The sequence below is a fragment of the Ranitomeya variabilis genome, chromosome 1, assembly GCF_051348905.1.
Source record: "Ranitomeya variabilis isolate aRanVar5 chromosome 1, aRanVar5.hap1, whole genome shotgun sequence".
NCBI lineage: Eukaryota > Metazoa > Chordata > Amphibia > Anura > Dendrobatidae > Ranitomeya > Ranitomeya variabilis.
Window position 1 is genome coordinate 802,568,875 of NC_135232.1, and position 23,835 is coordinate 802,592,709.

The 23,835-nt window shown below is 46.4% G+C and overlaps 2 protein-coding genes across 3 annotated transcripts in view; one reads left to right on the forward strand and one right to left on the reverse strand.

The window, feature by feature from the left end:
- The window catches only part of PURG (purine rich element binding protein G), an 81,771-nt gene extending 75,130 nt beyond the window's left edge, over positions 1-6,641 (reverse strand). Inside the window, exon 1 of one of the 2 annotated variants that reach the window (XM_077274024.1) lies at positions 6,408-6,641. The gene's annotated coding sequence lies outside the window, so the exon portion shown is untranslated. The remainder of the gene's footprint in view (positions 1-6,407) is intronic. The other variant, XM_077274033.1, reaches the window with a different exon arrangement.
- WRN (WRN RecQ like helicase) overlaps positions 6,609-23,835 on the forward strand; it is a 233,478-nt gene continuing 216,251 nt past the window's right edge. Inside the window, exons 1-3 of the mRNA XM_077274012.1 lie at positions 6,609-6,746; positions 11,883-11,999; positions 19,969-20,084. Of these exons, the coding sequence (XP_077130127.1) occupies positions 11,925-11,999; positions 19,969-20,084 (191 nt within the window). The 5' untranslated portion in view covers positions 6,609-6,746; positions 11,883-11,924. The remainder of the gene's footprint in view (positions 6,747-11,882; positions 12,000-19,968; positions 20,085-23,835) is intronic.

Sequence of the window (23,835 nt, forward strand, 5' to 3'; positions counted from 1 at the left end):
TTTCATCTCCACTATGCATGCACTGACGCCTGTGGCATGCCTTTGGAGACGCACATGTGGAGCATCTTTCCAGACTGCAGCATGTCTATTGAGCATCTCCGCATGATAAATATCACCAGTCCAATGTATTGGGAGTGGTGATTCTCCACGGTTCAATGAACACATGCGGAATCACCTGCGTTTAAAAGCCAGCAGCGCTTTGGACAAAGTGGACATGTGCTGTGTCCAAAGCACTGCCAATTATTGACCATGGAGACGTAGCCTTATAGGACATTTCATAACTTTCCCAAATTCTTATGAAAATATTTCCAGCACATACAGCTCTGTAACTGGCTATTCCCAGCCGACACCAGAAACATCTGATTGGCAAGGGCCCACCAATCAGACATTGATGGCCTATCCTAAAGTTCTGTACAGCCTCTTTAAAAATCCTTAGGACATTGCTTTTATATTACTCATCATATACAATTAGGGGTTCTTGGTTCAAATCCTACCCAGGCGAGGAGTCTGTATGTTCTCCCCGGTTTACTCCCACGCTCCAAAGACATAATGATTGGGAATCTAGATTGTGAGCCCCAATGGGGACAGTGATGAGGTCTGTAAGGCTACTTTCACACTGATCCGTCGATATGGGCCGTCGCAATGTGTCGGGCCGACGTACCGACAGACGCTGTGAAATTACTGCAAGACGTGGGCAGCGGATGCAGTTTTACAACGCATCTGCTGCCCATTCTGCAGTCCGGGGAGAAGGGGGAGGAGTTTCGGCCGCGCATGTGTGGTGGAAAATGGCGGACGCGACGCACAAAAAAAAGTTACATGGAACTTTTTTTGTGCCGATGGTCTGCCAAAACACGACGCATCCGTCGCACGACGGATGCGACGTGTGGCAATCCGTCACAATGCGTCACTAATGCAAGTCTATGGAGAAAAAACGCATCTTGCGGGCAAATTTGCAGGATGCGTTTTTTTCTCCAAAACGACGCATTGTGACGTACTCCATAAGACGCAAGTGCATCTGAACAGCAAGGTGGATTGCTGTTGAGGGGAGATAGAGAGAAAAAAAAAAAATCTATAAATCTTCAGCACAGCGAGTGTGAGCGAGCTGAGTGTGACCTGAGCGTAAGTGTGAACGGCGGTAAGTGTGTGACTTGTGATTCAGTGACTTTGGAATCAGGGAGTTTCCAAGGGAGGAATTGCTTCTGTTTTTTTTTTTTTTTGGTTTAATTAATACTTTGTATTTATTTTTAATTAACGTTTCTGTGTGGTGCAATCCCCATTAGGAAATGTGCTCCACAATTGTTAATGCCATCCAGTGCACATCTTGCCACATGTATGCAATCCTTGACCAGCCGGTCGAGGGTGCATACTGCTGTGCGAGATGTGAGCACATTGTGCATTTGGAAACCCAGATACTGGATCTAAATGTGCAGCTGGCAACACTGAGATCCATAGACAATATGGAGAGGAGTCTTCTGCTCACAGAGCAGACGCTCAATGGGATAGATGAGGAGGGGGATGGTAGGATGGAGCTGCAGGACAGTGTGGCAGTTAGCTGGGTGACAGATAGAAGGCGGGGTAGAGGGAAGAGTGCCAGGGAGGCTAGTCCTGATCTGGCACACCCCAATAAGTTTGCTAAGTTGGCAGATGAGGGGGGTGCCAGTACAGGGGTAGCACTGCTGCAGCCAGGCATGTCCTCTGAAAGCCGGAGGAGTGACTGCTCCAGTAAGGAGGGAAAAAGGAGAGCAGGGCAGGCCAGACAGGTGCTGGTAGTGGGGGACTCAATTATTAGGGGAACAGATAGGGCAATCTGTCACAAAGACAGGGATCGTCGGACGGTGTGCTGCCTACCTGGCGCTCGAGTCCGACACATCGCTGATCGGGTGGACAGATTACTGGGAGGGGCTGGTGAGGACCCAGCGGTCGTGGTGTACATTGGCACAAATGACAAAGACAGAGGTAGGTGGAAGGTCCTTAAAGATGATTTCAGGGAATTAGGCTGCAAGCTGAAAGCAAGGACCTCCAACGTGGTATTTTCCGAAATACTGCCTGTACCACGTGCCACGCCAGAGAGGCAACGGGAGATTAGGGAGGTTAATAAGTGGCTCAAGAATTGGTGTAGGAAGGAGGGGTTTGGGTTCCTGCAGAACTGGGCCGACTTCTCAGTTGGCTACAGGCTCTACGCTAGGGACGGGCTGCACCTCAATGGGGAAGGTGCAGCTGTGCTGGGGGAGAAAATGGTTAGAAGGTTGGAGGAGTGTTTAAACTAGGGATTGGGGGGGAGGGTATTCATTTTACAGGAGGGGAAGATAGTGCAGATAGAGACCTGGGCACAAATAAGGAAGTTGGGGGTGGCGGTGGCATGGGGGGTGGGGTTAGAACAGTTAGTAATTTAAGAAAGAATAGAGGTACAGAGAGTAACATCAAGTGCATGTATACTAATGCCAGAAGCCTCGCCAACAAAATGGATGAATTAGAACTAATGTTGTTGGAGCATAATTATGACATGGTGGGGATATCTGAGACGTGGCTGGATGAGAGCCATGACTGGGCTGTTAACTTGCAGGGCTATAGCCTGTTCAGAAATGACCGTACAGATAAGCGAGGGGGTGGGGTGTGTCTGTATGTAAAATCGACCTTAAAACCCATCCTGCGTGATAATATAGGTGAATCTAATGAAAATGTAGAGTCTCTGTGGGTGGAGATAAGGGGAGGGGGAAAAAATAATAAATTACTGATAGGGGTTTGTTATAAATCTCCAAAACTAATGGAAGCAATGGAGAATATCCTCGTAAAGCAAATAGATGAAGCTGCGACTCAAGGAGAAGTCATTATTATGGGGGACTTCAACTACCCTGAAATAGATTGGGGAACAGAAACCTGCAGTTCCAGCAAAGGTAATCGGTTTTTGACAACTATGAGAGACAATTACCTTTCACAACTGGTTCAGGACCCAACAAGGAGGGGGGCACTGCTAGACCTAATATTAACCAACAGGCCAGACCGCATAGCAAATATAAGGGTTGGGGGTCACTTGGGGAATAGTGATCACAAAATAATAAGTTTTCATGTAACCTTTAATAAGATGGGTAGTAGGGGGGTGACAAGGACACTAAACTTCAGGAGGGCAAATTTCCAACGGATGAGAGAGGATCTTGGTGCAATTAACTGGGACGATATCCTGAGACATAAAAATACACAAAGAAAATGGGAGACATTTATTAGCATCCTGGATAGGACCTGTGCACAGTATATACCGTATGGGAATAAACATACTAGAAATAGGAGGAAACCAATATGGCTAAATAGAGCTGTAAGGGGCGCAATAAGGGACAAAAAGAAAGCATTTAGAGAATTAAAGGAAGTAGGTAGTGAGGAGGCATTAAATAAATACAGAAAATTAAATAAATTCTGTAAAAAGCAAATCAAGGCAGCAAAGATTGAGACAGAGAGACTCATTGCCAGAGAGAGTAAAAATAATCCCAAAATATTCTTTAACTATATAAATAGTAAGAAACTAAAAAATGACAGTGTTGGCCCCCTTAAAAATAGTCTGGGTGAAATGGTGGATGAGGATGAGGAAAAAGCCAATATGCTAAATGACTTTTTTTCATCAGTATTTACAAAAGAAAATCCCATGGCAGACAAAATGACTAGTGATAAAAATTCCCCATTAAATGTCACCTGCTTAACCCAGCAGGAAGTACAGCGGCGTCTAAAAATAACTAAAATTGACAAATCTCCGGGCCCGGATGGGATACACCCCCGAGTACTGCAGGAACTAAGTACAGTCATTGATAGACCATTATTTTTAATCTTTACAGACTCCATAATAACAGGGTCTGTACCACAGGACTGGCGTATAGCAAATGTGGTGCCAATATTCAAAAAAGGGGCAAAAACTGAACTCGGTAATTATAGGCCAGTAAGTTTAACCTCTACTGTGGGTAAAATCCTGGAGGGCATTCTAAGGGATGCTATGCTGGAGTATCTGAAGAGGAATAACCTCATGACCCAGTATCAGCACGGGTTTACTAGGGACCGTTCATGTCAGACTAATTTGATCAGCTTCTATGAAGAGGTAAGTTCCGGACTGGACCAAGGGAACCCAGTGGACGTAGTATATATGGACTTTTCCAAAGCTTTTGATACGGTGCCACACAAAAGGTTGTTACATAAAATGAGAGTAATGGGGATAGGGGAAAATATGTGTAAGTGGGTTGAGAGCTGGCTCAGGGATAGGAAACAAAGGGTGGTTATTAATGGAGCACACTCAGACTGGGTCACGGTTAGCAGTGGGGTACCACAGGGGTCAGTATTGGGCCCTCTTCTTTTTAACATATTTATTAATGACCTTGTAGGGGGCATTCAGAGTAGAATTTCAATATTTGCAGATGACACTAAACTCTGCAGGGTAATCAATACAGGGGAGGACAATTTTATATTACAGGATGATTTATGTAAACTAGAAGCTTGGGCTGATAAATGGCAAATGAGCTTTAATGGGGATAAATGTAAGGTCATGCACTTGGGTAGAAGTAATAAGATGTATAACTATGTGCTTAATTCTAAAACTCTGGGCAAAACCGTCAATGAAAAAGACCTGGGTGTATGGGTGGATGACAAACTCATATTCAGTGGCCAGTGTCAGGCAGCTGCTACAAAGGCAAATAAAATAATGGGATGTATTAAAAGAGGCATAGATGCTCATGAGGAGAACATAATTTTACCTCTATACAAGTCACTAGTTCGACCACACTTAGAATACTGTGCACAGTTCTGGTCTCCGGTGTATAAGAAAGACATAGCTGAACTGGAGCGGGTGCAGAGAAGAGCGACCAAGGTTATTAGAGGACTGAGGGGTCTGCAATACCAAGATAGGTTATTACACTTGGGGCTATTTAGTTTGGAAAAACGAAGACTAAGGGGTGATCTTATGTTAATGTATAAATATATGAGGGGACAGTACAAAGACCTTTCTGATGATCTTTTTAATCATAGACCGGTGACAGGGACAAGGGGGCATCCTCTACGTCTGGAGGAAAGAAGGTTTAAGCATAATAACAGACGCGGATTCTTTACTGTAAGAGCAGTGAGACTATGGAACTCTCTGCCGTATGATGTTGTAATGAGTGATTCATTAATTAAATTTAAGAGGGGACTGGATACCCTTCTGGAAAAGTATAATGTTACAGGGTATATACACTAGATTCCTTGATAAGGCGTTGATCCAGGGAACTAGTCTGATTGCCGTATGTGGAGTCGGGAAGGAATTTTTTTCCCCATGGTGGAGTTACTCTTTGCCACATGGGTTTTTTTTGCCTTCCCCTGGATCAACATGTTAGGGCATGTTAGGTTAGGCTATGGGTTGAACTAGATGGACTTACAGTCTTCCTTCAACCTTAATAACTATGTAACTATGTAACTATGTAGCCTAAGGTGCTGAGCTAAGCCTACCAGCATCAGGGGCTTATCTACAGCATTCTGTAATACTGTAGATAAGCCCCCGATGTATCATGAAAGATGAGAAAAAGAAGTTAGATTATACTCACCCAGGGGTGGTTCCGATAGGGGTCGCGGTCTGGGGCCTCCCATCTTCTTACGATGACGTCCTCTTCTTGTCTTCACGCTGCGGCTCCGGCGCAGGCGTACTTTGTGTGCCCTGTTGAGGGCCAAGCATAGTACTGTAGTGCGCAGGCGCCAGGAAAGGTCAGAGAGGCACTGCAGACAAAGTACGCCTGCCCAGGAGCCACGGCGTGGAGACAAGAAGAGGACGTCATTGTAAGAAGATGGGAGGCACCGGACCGCGACGCCCATCGGGACCGCCCCTGGGTGAGTATAATCTAACCTCTTTTTCTCATCTTTCATGATACATCGGGGGCTTATCTACAACATTACAGAATGCTGTAGATAAGCCCCTGATGCCGGTGGGCTTAGCTCACCTTCGATTTTGGGGGTGACAGGTTCCCTTTAATTGTCTGTAGCTGTAAATGTGATGAGCGCTGTCCGCGGTGCTGAACATACATTGTAGGATTATTTCCCCAAGATATGGCTCCGTATCCGCTACCGATCGTCCAGTGCGATGACACCAACCAAGGTTATAATGAACTCTTGGTGGATCTTGGCGGAATAGATACATGTTGGATACTTGTATTTTTGGAGGAAATTTCTATAGTGACCAATGGCTTTTATTAGAGAGGGAAGGCAGTAAGAACCTGGATACTTGCCAGTATGCACACTGTAGCGGATGCCCAGCACACCTCCGTATGCACATAGGTGACAGACCCCAATATAAAGCGGCCAGGACTGTGCGCCCCTGACCTTGCAGCTCCCCCCATGGGCAGAGGCTGGCACATCCTGCCCCGCACCTCTCCGCGGTCATGCACACCGGAGGACAGGCCTCTACTCACTCTTACACGCAGTGCATGGCGGGCCGACCTGCTCCCCGGTGCAGCCTTGAGAACAGCGCTCCTCCCGCTTTCATGGCCGTCCGGGAATGACTCCTCCATCCGCGCGTTGGCGCAGAATGACGTCACCGTCACAAAGTGGCAGGGTCCTGGAGACAAGCCTCGGCAGGCGGAAGTGGCCGGGCAGAACGCTGCATGCCGGGACTAGGGAGGACCAATCAGCATAGTGTGGGCGGTGAGGGCGGAAGTGTGTCTCCGGAGCAGCTTCACGTGGGGGATTTCGCGCCCCGGCTGAACGCAGCAGTCGCAGTGGGAGATGTCAGAGGTGCAGAATAGGCTCCAGTAAGTGGCAGACGCATTATATCGTGATACATGTATGTCCTGACAGCAAAAGGCAGTGCATCCGTTATAACTATGAGCTTTGCAGCTTCACCTCTTCAGTCCCTACATTAATAAGTGCTGTAAAGTACAGGCTGTAGCTAGTAACGCCATCACCACATTGTATGGTAATAAGGCGGCTGCCATGTAAAAGCCAGTGTGACCCACGCACCCGCACTTCGCCAATATGGCCTCTAATTGGTGGAGCCAGGCTGGGTTACGTGATCTGCCAAAAGAGCTGGTACCAATCAGTCATGTCATAGGTCTGTGGGGCCCTGGGCACTGCCTCCTGCATCCCTCCATCCTGGCGCAAAGTCACATGTTTCAGGATGCAAGGATGAACGCCAGCCTAGCGCAGTCACATGTTTCATGACGCAAGGATGAACGCCAGCCTAGCACAAAGTCACATGTTTAATGACGCAAGGATGAGCGCCAGCCTAGCGCAAAGTCACATGCTACATGACGCAAGGATGAACGCCAGCCTAGCACAAAGTCACATGTTTCATGACGCAAGGATGAACGCCAGCCTAGCACAAAGTCACATGTTACATGACGCAAGGATGAACGCCAGCCTAGCACAAAGTCACATGTTACATGACGCAAGGATGAACGCCAGCCTAGCGCAAAGTCACATGCTACATGACGCAAGGATGAACGCCAGCCTAGCACAAAGTCACATGTTACATGACGCAAGGATGAACGCCAGCCTAGCACAAAGTCACATGCTACATGACGCAAGGATGAACGCCAGCCTAGCGCAAAGTCACATGTTACATGACGCAAGGATGAACGCCAGCCTAGCACAAAGTCACATGTTACATGACGCAAGGATGAACGCCAGCCTAGCACAAAGTCACATGTTACATGACGCAAGGATGAACGCCAGCCTAGCACAAAGTCACATGTTACATGACGCAAGGATGAACGCCAGCCTAGCACAAAGTCACATGTTACATGACGCAAGGATGAACGCCAGCCTAGCACAAAGTCACGTTTCATGACGCAAGGATGAACGCCAGCCTAGCGCAGTCACATGTTTCATGACGCAAGGATGAACGCCAGCCTAGCACAAAGTCACATGTTACATGACGCAAGGATGAACGCCAGCTTAGCGCAAAGTCACGTTTCATGACGCAAGGATGAACGCCAGCCTAGCGCAGTCACATGTTACATGACGCAAGGATGAACGCCAGCCTAGCACAAAGTCACATGTTTCATGACGCAAGGATGAACGCCAGCCTAGCGCAAAGTCACATGTTTCATGACACAAGGATGAACGCCAGCCTAGCACAAAGTCACATGTTACATGACGCAAGGATGAACGCCAGCTTAGCGCAGTCACATGTTTCATGACGCAAGGATGAACGCTAGCCTAGCACAAAGTCACATGTTTCATGACGCAAGGATGAACGCCAGCCTAGCGCAAAGTCACATGTTTCATGACGCAAGGATGAACGCCAGCCTAGCGCAAAGTCACATGTTTCATGACACAAGGATGAACGCCAGCCTAGCACAAAGTAACATGTTTCATGACGCAAGGATGAACGCCAGCCTAGCACAAAGTCACATGTTTCGTGACGCAAGGATGAACGCCAGCCTAGCACAAAGTCACATGTTACATGACGCAAGGATGAACGCCAGCCTAGCACAAAGTCACATGTTTCGTGACGCAAGGATGAACGCCAGCCTAGCACAAAGTCACATGTTACATGACGCAAGGATGAACGCCAGCCTAGCGCAAAGTCACATGTTTCATGACGCAAGGATGAACACCAGCCTAGCACAAAGTCACATGTTTCATGACGCAAGGATGAACACCAGCCTAGCACAAAGTCACATGTTTCATGACGCAAGGATGAACGCCAGCCTAGCACAAAGTCACATGTTTCATGACGCAAGGATGAACGCCAGCCTAGCGCAAAGTCATATGTTACATGACGCAAGGATGAACGCCATCCTGACGCAAAGTCACATGTTTCATGACGCAAGGATGAACACCAGCCTAGCACAAAGTCACATGTTTCATGACGCAAGGATGAACGCCAGCCTAGCACAAAGTCACATGTTACATGACGCAAGGATGAACGCCAGCCTAGCGCAAAGTCACATGTTTCATGACGCAAGGATGAACACCAGCCTAGCACAAAGTCACATGTTTCATGACGCAAGGATGAACACCAGCCTAGCACAAAGTCACATGTTTCATGACGCAAGGATGAACGCCAGCCTAGCACAAAGTCACATGTTTCATGACGCAAGGATGAACGCCAGCCTAGCGCAAAGTCATATGTTACATGACGCAAGGATGAACGCCATCCTGACGCAAAGTCACATGTTTCATGACGCAAGGATGAACACCAGCCTAGCACAAAGTCACATGTTTCATGACGCAAGGATGAACGCCAGCCTAGCACAAAGTCACATGTTTCATGACGCAAGGATGAACGCCAGCCTAGCACAAAGTCACATGTTTCATGACGCAAGGATGAACGCCAGCCTAGCGCAAAGTCACATGTTACATGACGCAAGGATGAACGCCAGCCTAGCACAAAGTCACATGTTTCATGACGCAAGGATGAACGCCAGCTTAGCGCAAAGTCACATGTTTCATGACGCAAGGATGAATGCCATCCTGACGCAAAGTCACATGTTTCATGATGCAAAGATGAACGCCAGCCTAGCGCAAAGTCACATGTTACATGACGCAAGGATGAACGCCAGCCTAGCGCAAAGTCACATGTTTCATGACGCAAGGATGAACACCAGCCTAGCACAAAGTCACATGTTTCATGACGCAAGGATGAACGCCAGCCTAGCACAAAGTCACATGTTTCATGACGCAAGGATGAACGCCAGCCTAGCGCAAAGTCACATGTTACATGACGCAAGGATGAACGCCAGCCTAGCGCAGTCACATGTTTCATGACGCAAGGATGAACGCCAGCCTAGCGCAAAGTCACATGTTACATGACGCAAGGATGAACGCCAGCCTAGCGCAAAGTCACATGTTACATGACGCAAGGATGAACGCCAGCCTAGCGCAGTCACATGTTTCATGACGCAAGGATGAACGCCAGCCTAGCACAAAGTCACATGTTTCATGACGCAAGGATGAACGCCAGCCTAGCGCAAAGTCACATGTTACATGACGCAAGGATGAACGCCAGCCTAGCACAAAGTCACATGTTACATGACGCAAGGATGAACGCCAGCCTAGCGCAGTCACATGTTTCATGACGCAAGGATGAACGCCAGCCTAGCACAAAGTCACATGTTTCATGACGCAAGGATGAACGCCAGCCTAGCGCAAAGTCACATGTTACATGACGCAAGGATGAACGCCAGCCTAGCACAAAGTCACATGTTTCATGACGCAAGGATGAACGCCAGCCTAGCGCAAAGTCACATGTTTCATGACGCAAGGATGAACGCCAGCCTAGCGCAAAGTCACATGTTTCATGACGCAAGGATGAACGCCAGCCTAGTGCAAAGTTACATGACGCAAGGATGAACGCCAGCCTAGCACAAAGTCACATGTTTCATGACGCAAGGATGAACGCCAGCCTAGCGCAAAGTCACATGTTACATGACGCAAGGATGAACGCCAGCCTAGCACAAAGTCACATGTTTCATGACGCAAGGATGAACGCCAGCTTAGCGCAAAGTCACATGTTTCATGACGCAAGGATGAATGCCATCCTGACGCAAAGTCACATGTTTCATGATGCAAGGATGAACGCCAGGGTGGCTAATCAGAAGAACTGCAAATGGCTGTTCTCAGGGCTCCTATCCAGTGGCTACAGATAACTGGCCCATGAACCGGGTCCTGCCAATCGATTTTTGCACACACACTATCCGGCAGCAGTTTACATGTAATCCATCTGCAGGTTTTCTCGTGATTGCAGCTGATCAAGAAGTCCGTCAGGTGTGGATTTCTTGCCAGTCGCGGTCATGATGTCATGTAGTGGCCACTCTCACTTCTATGTTGTGAACGAGCCTCTCCATGCTGTGATCTTTGACCATGAGACATGTCGCCGCAGCCGTCATCATTGTGTCATGATGAGCTCTGCAACTTTCTCATGTTTACATTTTTAATTCTTTGTTTTTTGCCATTTTCACGATTCTGCTTTTTTTTTTTTTATACTGAATACCATTTTTTAGGGGAGTAGGTGTGGAGGGGAACAGGAGAACTGACTGCTTTCTAATCGGCAGTAGACATTGGACAATCTATTGGGTCTCCGGCCCATCGGATCGGTCAATAATCTGAGATCACTGGATGAGAGACCTGCGAATCTCCTTCTTCCTGGTTGAGGAGATGTGACAGAGACTTGTTGATGTCTTATTAGCTGGGCAACCCTGATAATATAAAGGTTTTCCATTAAAAGTTCATTACGATTCCTCAGAACTGCCACTGGTAAGGGTCTATGGATCGGAGCCTCAACCAACCTTTTAGGGAAAAAGTACTGTTAGTGATTCATATGTTAGCGTTACCTGTCAGTGTAAGGGCTTGTTCACATGATTGTATAAAAAATCTAAATAATGTTCATATAGTAACCTCGGGCAAATCTAGACCTTTACTTCCAGTGGTTTTGTATACAAAATCTGTCAGTTTCATCCAGAAAAGTGGGAGGATATTTTTCTCGCTTGTCATCTGTATACAATCTGCTTTTTAGAGCAGCAGCTATTAATCATTTATAGGACCGTTTACAGTTTCCCATGTTGCACAATTGCAATATATCCGTAAAAGTCAGATGCTATACTGATGGTCCGTATGGTGTCTGATATTTTTACAGACCCATAGACTTGAATGGGTGAGTCTCATCCAACTTAAGGACAAAACTAGCGCATAAAGTGATTATTTTTTTTTCCACACACATTCGGTCACTGGAAAAAATCATTCATCTACACTGCCCCATTAAATAATATTGGTCCAAGTGTGGTCCTTTTTTTTTCATCGATAGCAATTGGACCGAAAATTTGGTTGTGTGAACGAGTCCTAAGGAAGTGAAAATAGAATTGTCAGGTAATTACCGCTAAACTGTATCTGAACTTACTGCTGATTACATCTATTAACACCCCTTCCCCCTTTTGTTCTTAAAGGGCTTAATGATTCCTAGTGTGTGACTTGAAATTGCACCAAAAATGTCAGGGGAGCAGCGAAAGCTTCCCAATTGGATGTCTGAGCAGGATAGTCCCTGTACAAGCAAGACTAAAAAGGCAAGTCTCCGTCGGTAAATCATTATTGTCTGAGTTATTATGATATATTGCAGGAGTTAACTACTCTATCAATATAATCGATTACTATGGTAGAAGTGGGCTCCATCTAATTTACTATTACTATTATCTACTATACCATATCAGGAACACAGATAAATGCTACTGTGGTCCAAGAAGTGCCACAAAGATCAATTAAAACAAACTGCTATTTATTTATAAATAATTTAAAATACAAACATACACATACAAACATGAAGGTGCCTCATTAAACAACCTATTGCGGTCAGCTTGAGCAGGACACTATTTTGAATCCAGCAGCAAAAAGCACACTGGGAGTATGGCAGATTCCACAAATATCAAGTCATGCACATGATGTCCTAAATGCTGCCACTGCATAATATTGCATAAATTCCCAATTGAATTACACCAATGTGGGGCTTTCTGACTTGTCAGTAATCATGACACACTGCTCCAAGGGTTACTGAGGGTTAGGCTATAATCACCACCGCATCCTAAATGCTTACCATCCGTGCCACATGCTATAACATTATAAGCGGTGCGCCCCGTCCCCCACACATATTACCTGCTCCGTGCCTCCTATTGAACGTGCTCAGCCTAATGGCGTGCTGTCTCCGCAAACCCCGATGCGCGTTTCCAGGAAGAAGCTTAACTCGAAACGCGCGTCGGGGGTTTGCGGAGACAGCACGCCATTAGGCTGAGCACGTTCAATAGGAGGCACGGAGCAGGTAATATGTGTTGGGGACGGGGCGCACCGCTTATAATGTTATAGCATGTGGCACGGATGGTAAGCATTTAGGATGCGGTGGTGATTATAGCCTAACCCTCAGTAACCCTTGGAGCAGTGTGTCATGATTACTGACAAGTCAGAAAGCCCCACATTGGTGTAATTCAATTGGGAATTTATGCAATATTATGCAGTGGCAGCATTTAGGACATCATGTGCATGACTTGATATTTGTGGAATCTGCCATACTCCCAGTGTGCTTTTTGCTGCTGGATTCAAAATAGTGTCCTGCTCAAGCTGACCGCAATAGGTTGTTTAATGAGGCACCTTCATGTTTGTATGTGTATGTTTGTATTTTAAATTATTTATAAATAAATAGCAGTTTGTTTTAATTGATCTTTGTGGCACTTCTTGGACCACAGTAGCATTTACCTGTGTTCCTGATATGGTATAATACTTATATGGAGTGTTGCCCACTCCCCTTTTGGGGTTATGGGTTTGGGCGTTGTGCTTACTATTATCTACTGCAGCATTAGGCCATGTGCACACGTTCAGGATTTTTCACATTTTTTTCGCGTTTTTTCGCTATAAAAACGCTAACCTATGCCTCCTATTATTTACAGTGTATTCCGCATTTTTTGTGCAAATGTTGCGATTTTTTTCCGCGAAAAAATCGCATCGCGGAAAAAAAAGCAACATGTTCATTAAAAATGCGGAATTGCGGGGATTCCACACACCTAGGAGTCCATTGATCTGCTTACTTCCCGCACGGGGCTGTGCACACCATGAGGGAAGTAAGCAGATTATGTGCGGTTGGTACCCAGGGTGGAGGAGAGGAGACTCTCCTCCACGGACTAGGCACCATATAATTGGTAAAAAAAAAAGAATTAAAATAAAAAATAGTGATATACTCACCTTCGATGTCTTCCCGCCTCTCAGGTGCATGCTGCCGCTTCGGTTCCTGTAGCTGGTGTGCGGTGAAGAACCTGCGATGACGTCACAAGAAATCCGGACATGTGCACATACCCTTATTGTCCTGCTTATCTACGTTGTAAAAGCAAGCTCACCCAATTAATGTAGTCTTGTTTGCAATGCGCCTCCCTTATCCCAGGGACCAGGACCCCCCAATGCGCCTTAAAGAATCCCGCCCATCAAAATTTGTACCCTCTTAATATATTGCAATCATATATAGCATTATGTACTTACAATTCCTTTTGTCATTCTACCCAGCTAATTCTTCTCTCTCTGCTCTATGTAGAAGCAGGAAGCCTCTTTACCCCACAAAAATCATTCCCCTCTTCATCTCCTGACCAAGCTGCTCCCTCCTGCTATAGACTTTTGCAGTGACTTATGAGTCATACAGGGAGTATAGACCTCCTGTTTCTACATAGAGCTTAAAGATTCGGATAGTCGGCTTTTAATCACGTGATATCATAGACCTAATGGAAAACAGAAGAATTAGCTGGGTAGAAAGGGAAAATTAGCAATTGTAAGTGCACAGTGCTGTATAATATGATGACTGCAATGTATTAAGAGGAAACAAGTTTTGATTGGAGCTTGTCTTTCAGTCCATAGTATGGTTTACAGGTGGAGGGTTATATGACTAGGCCCATCTTGCAGTAATCTTATGCAATCTCCTTGGAAGTACATTCACTAATTTTCTGGACACTTAACCTGTTCTTATGTGCATCCAGAAATCTGTACAAAGTGTTTTTCTCCTACGCCTCATTGGGGGACACAGGACCGTGGATGTTATGCTGCTGCCACTAGGAGGACACTAAGTAATACAGAAAGAATAGCTCCTCCCCTGCAGTATACACCCTCCTGCTGGCTCCAAGTGAATCAGTTCTTGCATAGTGTCTGTAGGAGGCACTTGGGTCTGCTTTCAGACCCCATCGTTTTTATTTTTATTCTACTTTTCCCTTAACGGAGCAAATGGGGGCGACGGACCCTTTCTAGGTTCCGATCTCCCCCGAACCATCAACAAGCAACAACGCGGAGCGTTCTTCCCCGTACCCTTTCCTGCACCGTTGGATGCCAGCCCTGAGCTCACTTTACGGGCGACTGATCCGTCGCGTTCCGATATCACAGCTTCTGGGAGCGATTTCTGTGGATATTGCGGACCTTCCTCGGGGACTCAAGACACAGGACCTGGGTAAGCTGCAGAAACATAGCTTAACCTTTTTCCTGCTAGTAAGCTCTCTCCTCAAGGCTACACGATTTCTCAATCAAAGCCTAACATAAAGTCTGGGAAAACCTACACTGTTTTTTGCTGCTTGTACCTCTTGTAAGGTATCTCTACCCTGGGGTCACAATACTGCGTTATGCTCAGCTTGTGAACCGGTGACTGCTCAGGAACCACCTGTTACTGATATCGAACCCAGTGAGCCTAGTCCCCCTGAGTGGGCTACCTCCCTTACCCGGTCTATGGCATCCCTGTCCAAAGCGTTAGACTCGTTCCGAGACTATTCCTCTAACCAGGGCAATCTTACGGACAACGCTTCCGATGATCAGAACCCCTTGTACACTAGGGGTCGTACCTTACCAAGGAGCTCTCGCTCTTCCAGGAAAAGGACTCATGTCTTGTCCCCAGACCATCACCGGGTATCAGATTCTGAGAGTTCCATTTCTCGCTCCCCCTCCCTTGGGGCTAGTAGAGAACCTGTCTCAGAGGACGATTCTGACACGTCCCTAGATCAGGAATTTCAACACGATCAGGAGACTGTCGACTCTCTCATTGAGTCAGTAAACAAGGCCCTGAAGCTAGATGAGGAACCTTTATCTAAGACGGATCATGCTGTGTCCTTTAAGAGGTCCAAGCGGGCTCATAGAGTGTTCGCCAACCATCCACAATTTAAGGAAATCGTTAAATCTCATAGGATCTGTCCAGATAAACTCTTCACAGGGCAAAAGCCCATGCAGTCAAAATATCCCTTTGCTCCTGATCTAAGAATAGATTGGTCACAGTCTCCTCCGGTAGATCCTCCAGTATCGCGCCTAGCTACTAAATCTATTTTATCCTTTTCAGAAGGCGCCTCGATTAAAAACCCCACCGATCCTCATATCAACAATATGGCTCGTTCAACCTTTGAAGCCTCAGCAGCTGCACTCTTTCCATCTTTGGCCACTACGTGGGTGGCTATGGCTATGACCCATTGGGCTGAGGTCTTGTCTTCAGCTGTTCTGGATACCAATCTTCCCCCCGAGGTAGCAGACCTTGCTACTCAGATAACCAGAGCTGGGGATTTTCTAGTGACCGCGTCTCTGGATGCCGCTGACTGCGCTTCTCAAGCAGTAGCAAACACCATCACCATTCGGAGGTATTTATGGCTCAGGGACTGGCGGGTGGATTCTGCTTCCAAAAAGTCATTGACTTCTTTACCAAATCAGAGCGGTCGCCTTTTTGGCGAAAAACTCGATCAATTAATTTCCGACGCCACTGGAGGAAAAAGTAAATTTCTCCCACAACAGAGACCCTTTCGGCCCTAGCAACAACAGGCTCGGTCCCGATTTTTTCATTCCATCTCAAATTGGTCCTCTACTTCCACATCTTCCGGACCCGGCCGGGCACAACGTAGGGATAGAGGTCCCCAGACCTCTTACAAACCTTCCCCTTCATGGAGAGGCAGGCCTAGGCAGTCAGGATCCAGGGGGTCCAGACCGGGCAGATCTCCCACACAATGACTCCCTGTGGTATCCTGGGGACACCCTCAAAGTAGGCGGCCGCCTGATGTCCTTTAGCAATGCGTGGCTCTCGGTCGTTCGTGACGAATGGGTCCGCAACCTAGTGTCCTCCGGATACAAGATAGAATTCTCCTCTCTCCCATCAAATCGTTTTTTCCTGTCTTCTCCTCCCAAGGCAAAGGCATCAGAGTTCTTCCAAGCCATAAGCTCTCTAAAAGAAGACGGGGTTATTATCCCGATCCCGCAGAGCAAAAGGTTTCAGGGTTTTTATTCAAACCTGTTCATTGTTCCAAGGAAGGACGGTACAGTACGGCCCATACTGGACCTAAAACTGCTGAACAAGTTTGTCAGGGTACGACTGTTCCGAATGGAATCGCTTCGTTCTGTCATCGCCTCCATGGAAAAAGGCGAGTTCCTGGCTTCTATAGACATCCAGGACGCGTACCTCCACATTGCAATTTTCCCCTCTCACCAGAGGTTCCTTCGCTTCGCAGTTCAGGAACAACACTTCCAATTTGTTTCTTTGCCCTTCGGCCTCGCCACCGCTCCCAGGGTATTCACCAATGTCATGGTGGCCGCCGTGGCCATCCTTCACACCCGGGGCGTTGTGGTGCTACCGTATCTAGACGATATCCTCATCAAAGGCCCCTCTTTCTGCGCCTGCAAGGAGGCCGTGAATATCACAATGGATTCTCTTTCTCGCCTGGGTTGGAAGATAAACTTCAAAAAATCTTCCCCAGTACCGGCTCAGCGAATTTCCTTTCTAGGAATGATATTGGATTCGTCCCAGGGGTTGGTGCTTCTTCCCCCGAAAAAGATCTCAGCCTTACAGCGGGAAGCTTAGAAGCTCTTTCAATCTCGCACTCACTCTCTGTGCTTCAGTATGAGAGTCCTCGGCAGGATGGTAGCAGCTATGGAGGTGGTTGCATTTGCCCAATTACACCTCCGTCCCTTACAGCATGCCCTCCTGGCTGTTTGGGACAGGAACCCGTCCTCCCTCGACCGTCGGTTCTTTCTTCCTCAGCGAGTCAGACAGTCTCTCAGGTGGTGGACATTGAAGTCCTCCCTGAATCAAGGGAAGTCTTTTCTTCCAGTACATTGGCTAGTTGTGACAACAGATGCCAGTCTTCTAGGCTGGGGAGCGGTGTTTCTACATCACACTGCTCAGGGCCGCTGGTCACTTCAGGAATCACGCCTTCCGATCAACATCTTAGAAATTCGGGCAATCAGGTTAGCTCTTCTCCAGTTCTATCCCTTCCTGGCAGGTCTTCCCATCAGGATTCAGTCTGACAATGCCACTGCAGTGGCATACATCAACCAACAGGGTGGAACCCGCATCATGGCAGCCATGAGCGAGGTAGGCTACATTCTCCGTTGGGCCGAGGAAAACCCCTCAATGATTCCTGCGGTTCACATCCTGGGAGTGGACAATTGGGAGGCAGATTTCCTCAGTCATCAAAGCCTCGACTCCGGGGAGTGGTCTCTCTATCCGGAGATCTTCCACCAGATCTGCTGTCGTTGGGGAACTCCGGCGGTGGATCTAATGGCCTCATTGCTAAATTTCAAAGTTCTCGACTTCATAGCTCTGTCCCACGATCCAACAGCCATCGGGGCAGATGCACTCGTACTCCCGTGGCATCATTTTCGGCTTCCGTACATATTTTCCCTGCTCCCCTTACTGCCGAGAGTCATCAAGATGATCAGAGCAGAGGGAGTATCAGTAATCCTGATTGCGCCAGATTGGCCGCACCAGGCGTGGTACGCTGAACTAGTTCAACTAGTCGCCGATGTTCCCTGGCGATTACCGAATCGCGCAGACCTGCTATCACAGGGCCCCATTTACCACCAGAACTCCGAGGCCCTGTGTTTGACGGCATGGCCGTTGAGTCCTGGGTTCTAACCCAGGCAGGTTTCTCTCCGGAAGTCATCTCTATCATGATCAGCGCTAGAAAGCCTACGTCTATGCGTATTTATCATCGCACTTGGAAAACCTTCTTTTCCTGGTGCAATGACTGGGGACGTTCTCTTGAATTTTCCATTCCTTCCATCCTCAAATTTTTACAAACCGGTTTGGACTTAGGTCTCACCCTTAGTTCTCTCAAGGGGCAGATTTCAGCCCTGTCCGTTCATTTCCAACGCAGGATTGCCAACAGATTACAAGTGAAGACGTTCATTCAGGGAGTCTCCTATAAGGTGCCACCCTATAAGATGCCGTTGGAACCATGGGACCTTAATCTGGTCCTCGGAGTCTTGCAAAAAGCTCCTTTCGAACCTCTACAGGAGGTTTCCCTGTCCTTTCTTTCATGGAAGGTTGCCTTCCTGGTGGCGGTCACGTCCATTAGATGAGTCTCAGAGCTGGCGGCTTTGTCTTGTCTAGTTCCGTTCCTGAATTTTCATCAGGATAAGGTGGTTTTGAGAACATCCCCGTCCTTTTTGATTGTCTTACCGTCACTCTGTCCGGCACCAGTACATCGCTTCGAGAAGGCCCTCCACACACTGGATTTAGTGAGAGCTCTCAAGAGGTATGTCTCGACGGACGGCGTCCTTCCGCAGGTCAGATGCCCTGTTTGTGCTCCCGGAAGGGCCAAGGAAGGGGTTTCCCGCTTCCAAGGTGACAATAGACAAATGGATTCGTTCAGCTATTCAGGAGTCCTACCGAGTTAGAGGTCATCCTGTCCCAGCAGGGATTAAGGCTCATTCCACTCGGTCAGTGGGTGCGTCTTGGGCCATCCAGCACCAAGCTTATGCAGCACAAGTTTGCAGAGCTGCGACCTGGTCCAGTCTGCATACGTTTACAAAACATTACCATATTCATTCTCAAGCCTCAGCAGATGCGACCGTCGGCAGATGAATTTTGCAGGTGGCTGTACCGCATCTGTAACCTGTGGGTACAATGAACAATTACAGTTGATTGTTCCCCACCCAGGGACTGCTTTAGGACGTCCCATGGTCCTGTGTCCCCCAATGAGGCGTAGGAGAAACAGATTTTTGTGTACTCACCGTAAAATACTTTTCTCCTAGCCAATCATTGGGGGACACAGCACCCACCCTGTTAGCCTAACGGCCTTGGTTTTCTGTGTTGGCTTGGTTTTGACATAGTTCATCCTGGTTAAATGTTAATCTACTACTGCTTTACCGAACTGGTTCACTTGGAGCCATCAGGATGGTGTATACTGCAGGGGAGGAGCTATTCTTTCTGTATTACTTAGTGTCCTCCTAGTGGCAGCAGCATAACACCCATGGTCCTGTGTCCCCCAATGATTGGCTCGGAGAAAACGATTTTACGGTGAGTACACAAAAATCCCTGTATCAATCATTAATAGCATTTAATGATAGTTTCTGTAAAACAAAATATATTTTTATGCAGGTTTGTGCTTTATTATCGTGATATGACATTGTTGAATGTCATAATTGGTAGAATCTTAGGTGCTCTTATCACCTCCATTTGCTCGTTCCTGAAGTTCTCTGCTGTAAGTAGTCCTGTGTGATAGATAATTGTTTTTTTTTCTTACTAAAAGCCTTAATTTGCTTCTTCATTAGAATTGCGCCTGGAAGAAAAACATACTAGAAGATAATCTTCCATTCCTGAAATTTACTGGTTCAATAGTTTATAGTTGTGAAGCACAGGAGTGTTCATTCTTTTCTGAGTACATCAGGTAAGCCCAGTGATGTAGCACAGTTTATACTCCACTTTTTCAGGCTGCACTCCCATGTTGTGGACATATTCCATTTTTCTTTTTTCTTTTTTTTTTGGGGGGGGGGGGGGGGGGAGTGCTGGAATTGAGTCACAAAAAAATGCCAGCAAAGCCTCAAGAAATATGTGAAATTGAACGTTATCTGCTATTTTAATCTCCTGTGAAATGGGCCATGGTGACTGGCATATATCCTTAAAATTTGACCTCCGTACAAATGCACGATCAGGATGCAGTAGACCCATATAGTTAAGATATGGCCAAAATATTAGCTAATACCTCACATATTTTTTATTTGTGTTTTTTGCACTTAATTTTTCGGGGTGCAGTTGGGCCCATTTGGTATTGTAAACTGTGCTGTCTTTTCACATGGGATGTTTTAGGATAGCGCTGGGCAGCCCACCTGCTCTAATAGTACAGGCGTCACTAATAGGTTGTTAACCTGGATGCTGTGCATTGCCATAGTGTGAACAGCGCCACATACAAGTCTTTTATATGCAGTAATCTACCAAGCAGCCACCCCCTCCATTGGGATTGGTAGGTTGTGAGCAGTTGTCTCATCGGTATTCTTGCAACTGTGTTGCCACCATCTTAACTACATGGGTCCACTGCATCCAAGTGCATTTGTTTGGAGGCCTAGGCAGGTAAGCATCTCTGCCTTTTTGCTAGCATTTTTTGAATTTTTGGAGGATCTCTAAATCCTCTTTTTGTGCTATATGTGTTACTTAACCCCTTTCTGACATTGGACGTACTATCCCGTCGAGGTGGGGTGGGCCCGTATGACCACCGACGGGATAGTACGTCCAGCGCGATCGGCGGCGCTCACGGGGGGAGCGCGGCCGATCGCGGCCGGGTGTCAGCTGACTATCGCAGCTGACATCCGGCACTATGTGCCAGAAGCGGTCACGGACCGCCCCCGGCACATTAACCCCCGGCACACCGCGATCAAACATGATCGCGGTGTACCGGCGGTACAGGGAAGCATCGCGCAGGGAGGGGTCTCCTACCTCCTTCCTCGCTGCAGGTCCTGGATCCAAGATGGCCGCGGCATCCGGGTCCTGCAGGGAGGGAGGTTGCTTACCGAGTGCCTGCTCAGAGCAGGTTCTGGTAAGCCTGCAGTGCTCTAAGTCAGATCGGTGATCTGACAGAGTGCTATGCAAACTGTCAGATCACTGATCTGTGATGTCCCCCCCTGGGACAAAGTAAAAAAAAATAATAAAAAAAAATTCCTAAATAAAGAAAAAAAAAAAAATATATATATATATATATATATATATTATTCCCATAAATACATTTCTTTATCTAAATAAAAAAACAAAACAATAAAAGTACACATATTTAGTATCGCCGCGTCCGTAACGACCCCACCTATAAAACTATATCACTAGTTAACCCCTTCAGTGAACACCGTATCGGGGGGAAAAAAAAAACGAGGCAAAAAACAACGCTTTATTATCATACCGCCGAACAAAAAGTGGAATAACACGCGATCAAAAAGACTGATATAAATAACCATGGTACCGCTGAAAACGTCATCTTGTCCCGCAAAAAACGAGCCGCCATACAGCATCATCAAAGAAAAAATAAAAAAGTTAATAGTCCTCAGAATAAAGCGATGCCAAAATAATTATTTATTCTATAAAATAATTTTTATCGTATAAAAGCGCCAAAACATAAAAAAATGATATAAATGAGGTATCGCTGTAATCGTACTGACCCGAAGAATAAAACTGCTTTATCAATTTTACCAAACGTGGAACGGTATAAACGCCTCCCCCAAAAGAAATTCATGAATAGCTGGTTTTTTGTCATTCTGCCTCACAAAAATCAGAATAAAAAGCGATCAAAAACTGTCACGTGTCCGAAAATGTTACCATTAAAAACGTCAACTCGCCCGCAAAAATCAAGACCTCACATGACTCTGTGGACCAAAATATGGAAAAATTATAGGTCTCAAAATGTGGAGACGCAAAAACTTTTTTGCTATAAAAAGCGTCTTTTAGTGTGTGACGGCTGCCAATCATAAAAATCCAATATAAAAAACGCTATAAAAGTAAACCAAACCCCCCTTCATCACCCCCTTAGTTAGGGAAAAAATAATAAAATTAAAAAAATGTATTTATTTCCATTTTCCCGTTAGGTCTAGGGTTAGGGTTAGGGCTGGGGCTAGGGTTAGGGTTGGGGCTAGGGTTGGAGCTAAAGTTAGGGTTGGGGCTAAAGATAGGGTTAGGGTTGGGGCTAAAGTTGGGGTTAGGGTTTGGATTACATTTACAGTTGGGATTAGGGTTGGGATTAGAGATAGGGGTGTGTCAGGGTTAGGGGTGTGGTTAGGGTTACCATTGGGATTAGGGCTAGGGGTGTGTTTGGATTAGGGTTTCAGTTAGAATTGGGGAGTTTCCACTGTTTATGCACATCAGGGGCTCTCCAAACGCGACATGGCGTCCGATCTCAATTCCAGCCAATTCTGCATTGAAAAAGTAAAACAGTGCTCCTTCCCTTCCGAGCTTTCCTGTGCGCCCAAACAGGGGTTTACCCCAACATGTGGGGCATCAGCATACTCGGGACAAATTGCACAACAACTTTTGGGGTCCAAGTTCTCTTGTTACCCTTGGGAAAATATAAATTTGGGGGGCTAAAAATTTTTTTTTTTTTTTTCACGGCTCTGCGTTGTAAACTGTAGTGAAACACTTGGGGGTTCAAAGTTCTCACAACACATCTAGATAAGTTCCTTGGGAGGTCTAGTTTCCAATATGGGGTCACTTTTGGGGGTTTCTACTGTTTGGGTACATCAGGGGCTCTGCAAATGCAACGTGATGCCTGCAGACCAATCCATCTAAGTCTGCATTCCAAATGGCGCTCCTTCCCTTCCGAGCTCTGCCATGCGCCCAAACAGTGGTTCCCTCCCACATATGGGGTATCAGCGTACTCAGGACAAATTGGACAACAACTGTTGGGGTCCAATGTATCCTGTTACCCTTGTGAAAATACAAAACTGGGGGCTACAAAATCATTTTTACGAAAAAAAAAAGAATTTTTATTTTCACGGCTCTGCGTTATAAACTGTAGTGAAACACTTGGGGGATCAAAGCTCTCAAAACACATCTAGATAAGTTCCTTAGGGGGTCTACATTCCAAAATGGTGTCACTTGTGGGGGGGGGTTAATGTTTAGGCACATCAGGGGCTCTCCAAACGCGACATGGCGTCCCATCTTAATTCCAGTCAATTTTGCATTGAAAAGTCAAATGGCGCTCCTTTCCTTCCGAGCTCTGCTATGCGCCCAAACAGTGGTTTACCCCCACATATGGGGTATCGGCGTACTCAGCACAAATTGTACAACAACTTTTGGGGTCCATTTTCTCCTGTTACCCTTGGGAAAATAAAACAAATTGGAGCTGAAATAAATTGTGTGTTAAAAAAAAAAAAAAAAAGTTAAATGTTCATTTTTATTTAAACATTCCAAAAATGCCTGTGAAACACCTGAAGGGTTAATAAACTTCTTGAATGTGGTTTTGAGCACCTTGAGGGGTGCAGTTTTTAGAATGGTGTCACACTTCTGTCATATAGACCCCTCAAAATGACTTCAAATGAGATGTGGTCCCTAAAAAAAAATGGTGTTGTAAAAATGAGAAATTGCTGGTCAACTTTTAACCCTTATAACTCCCTAACAGAAAAAAATTTTTGGTTCCTAAATTGTGCTGATGTAAAGTAGACATG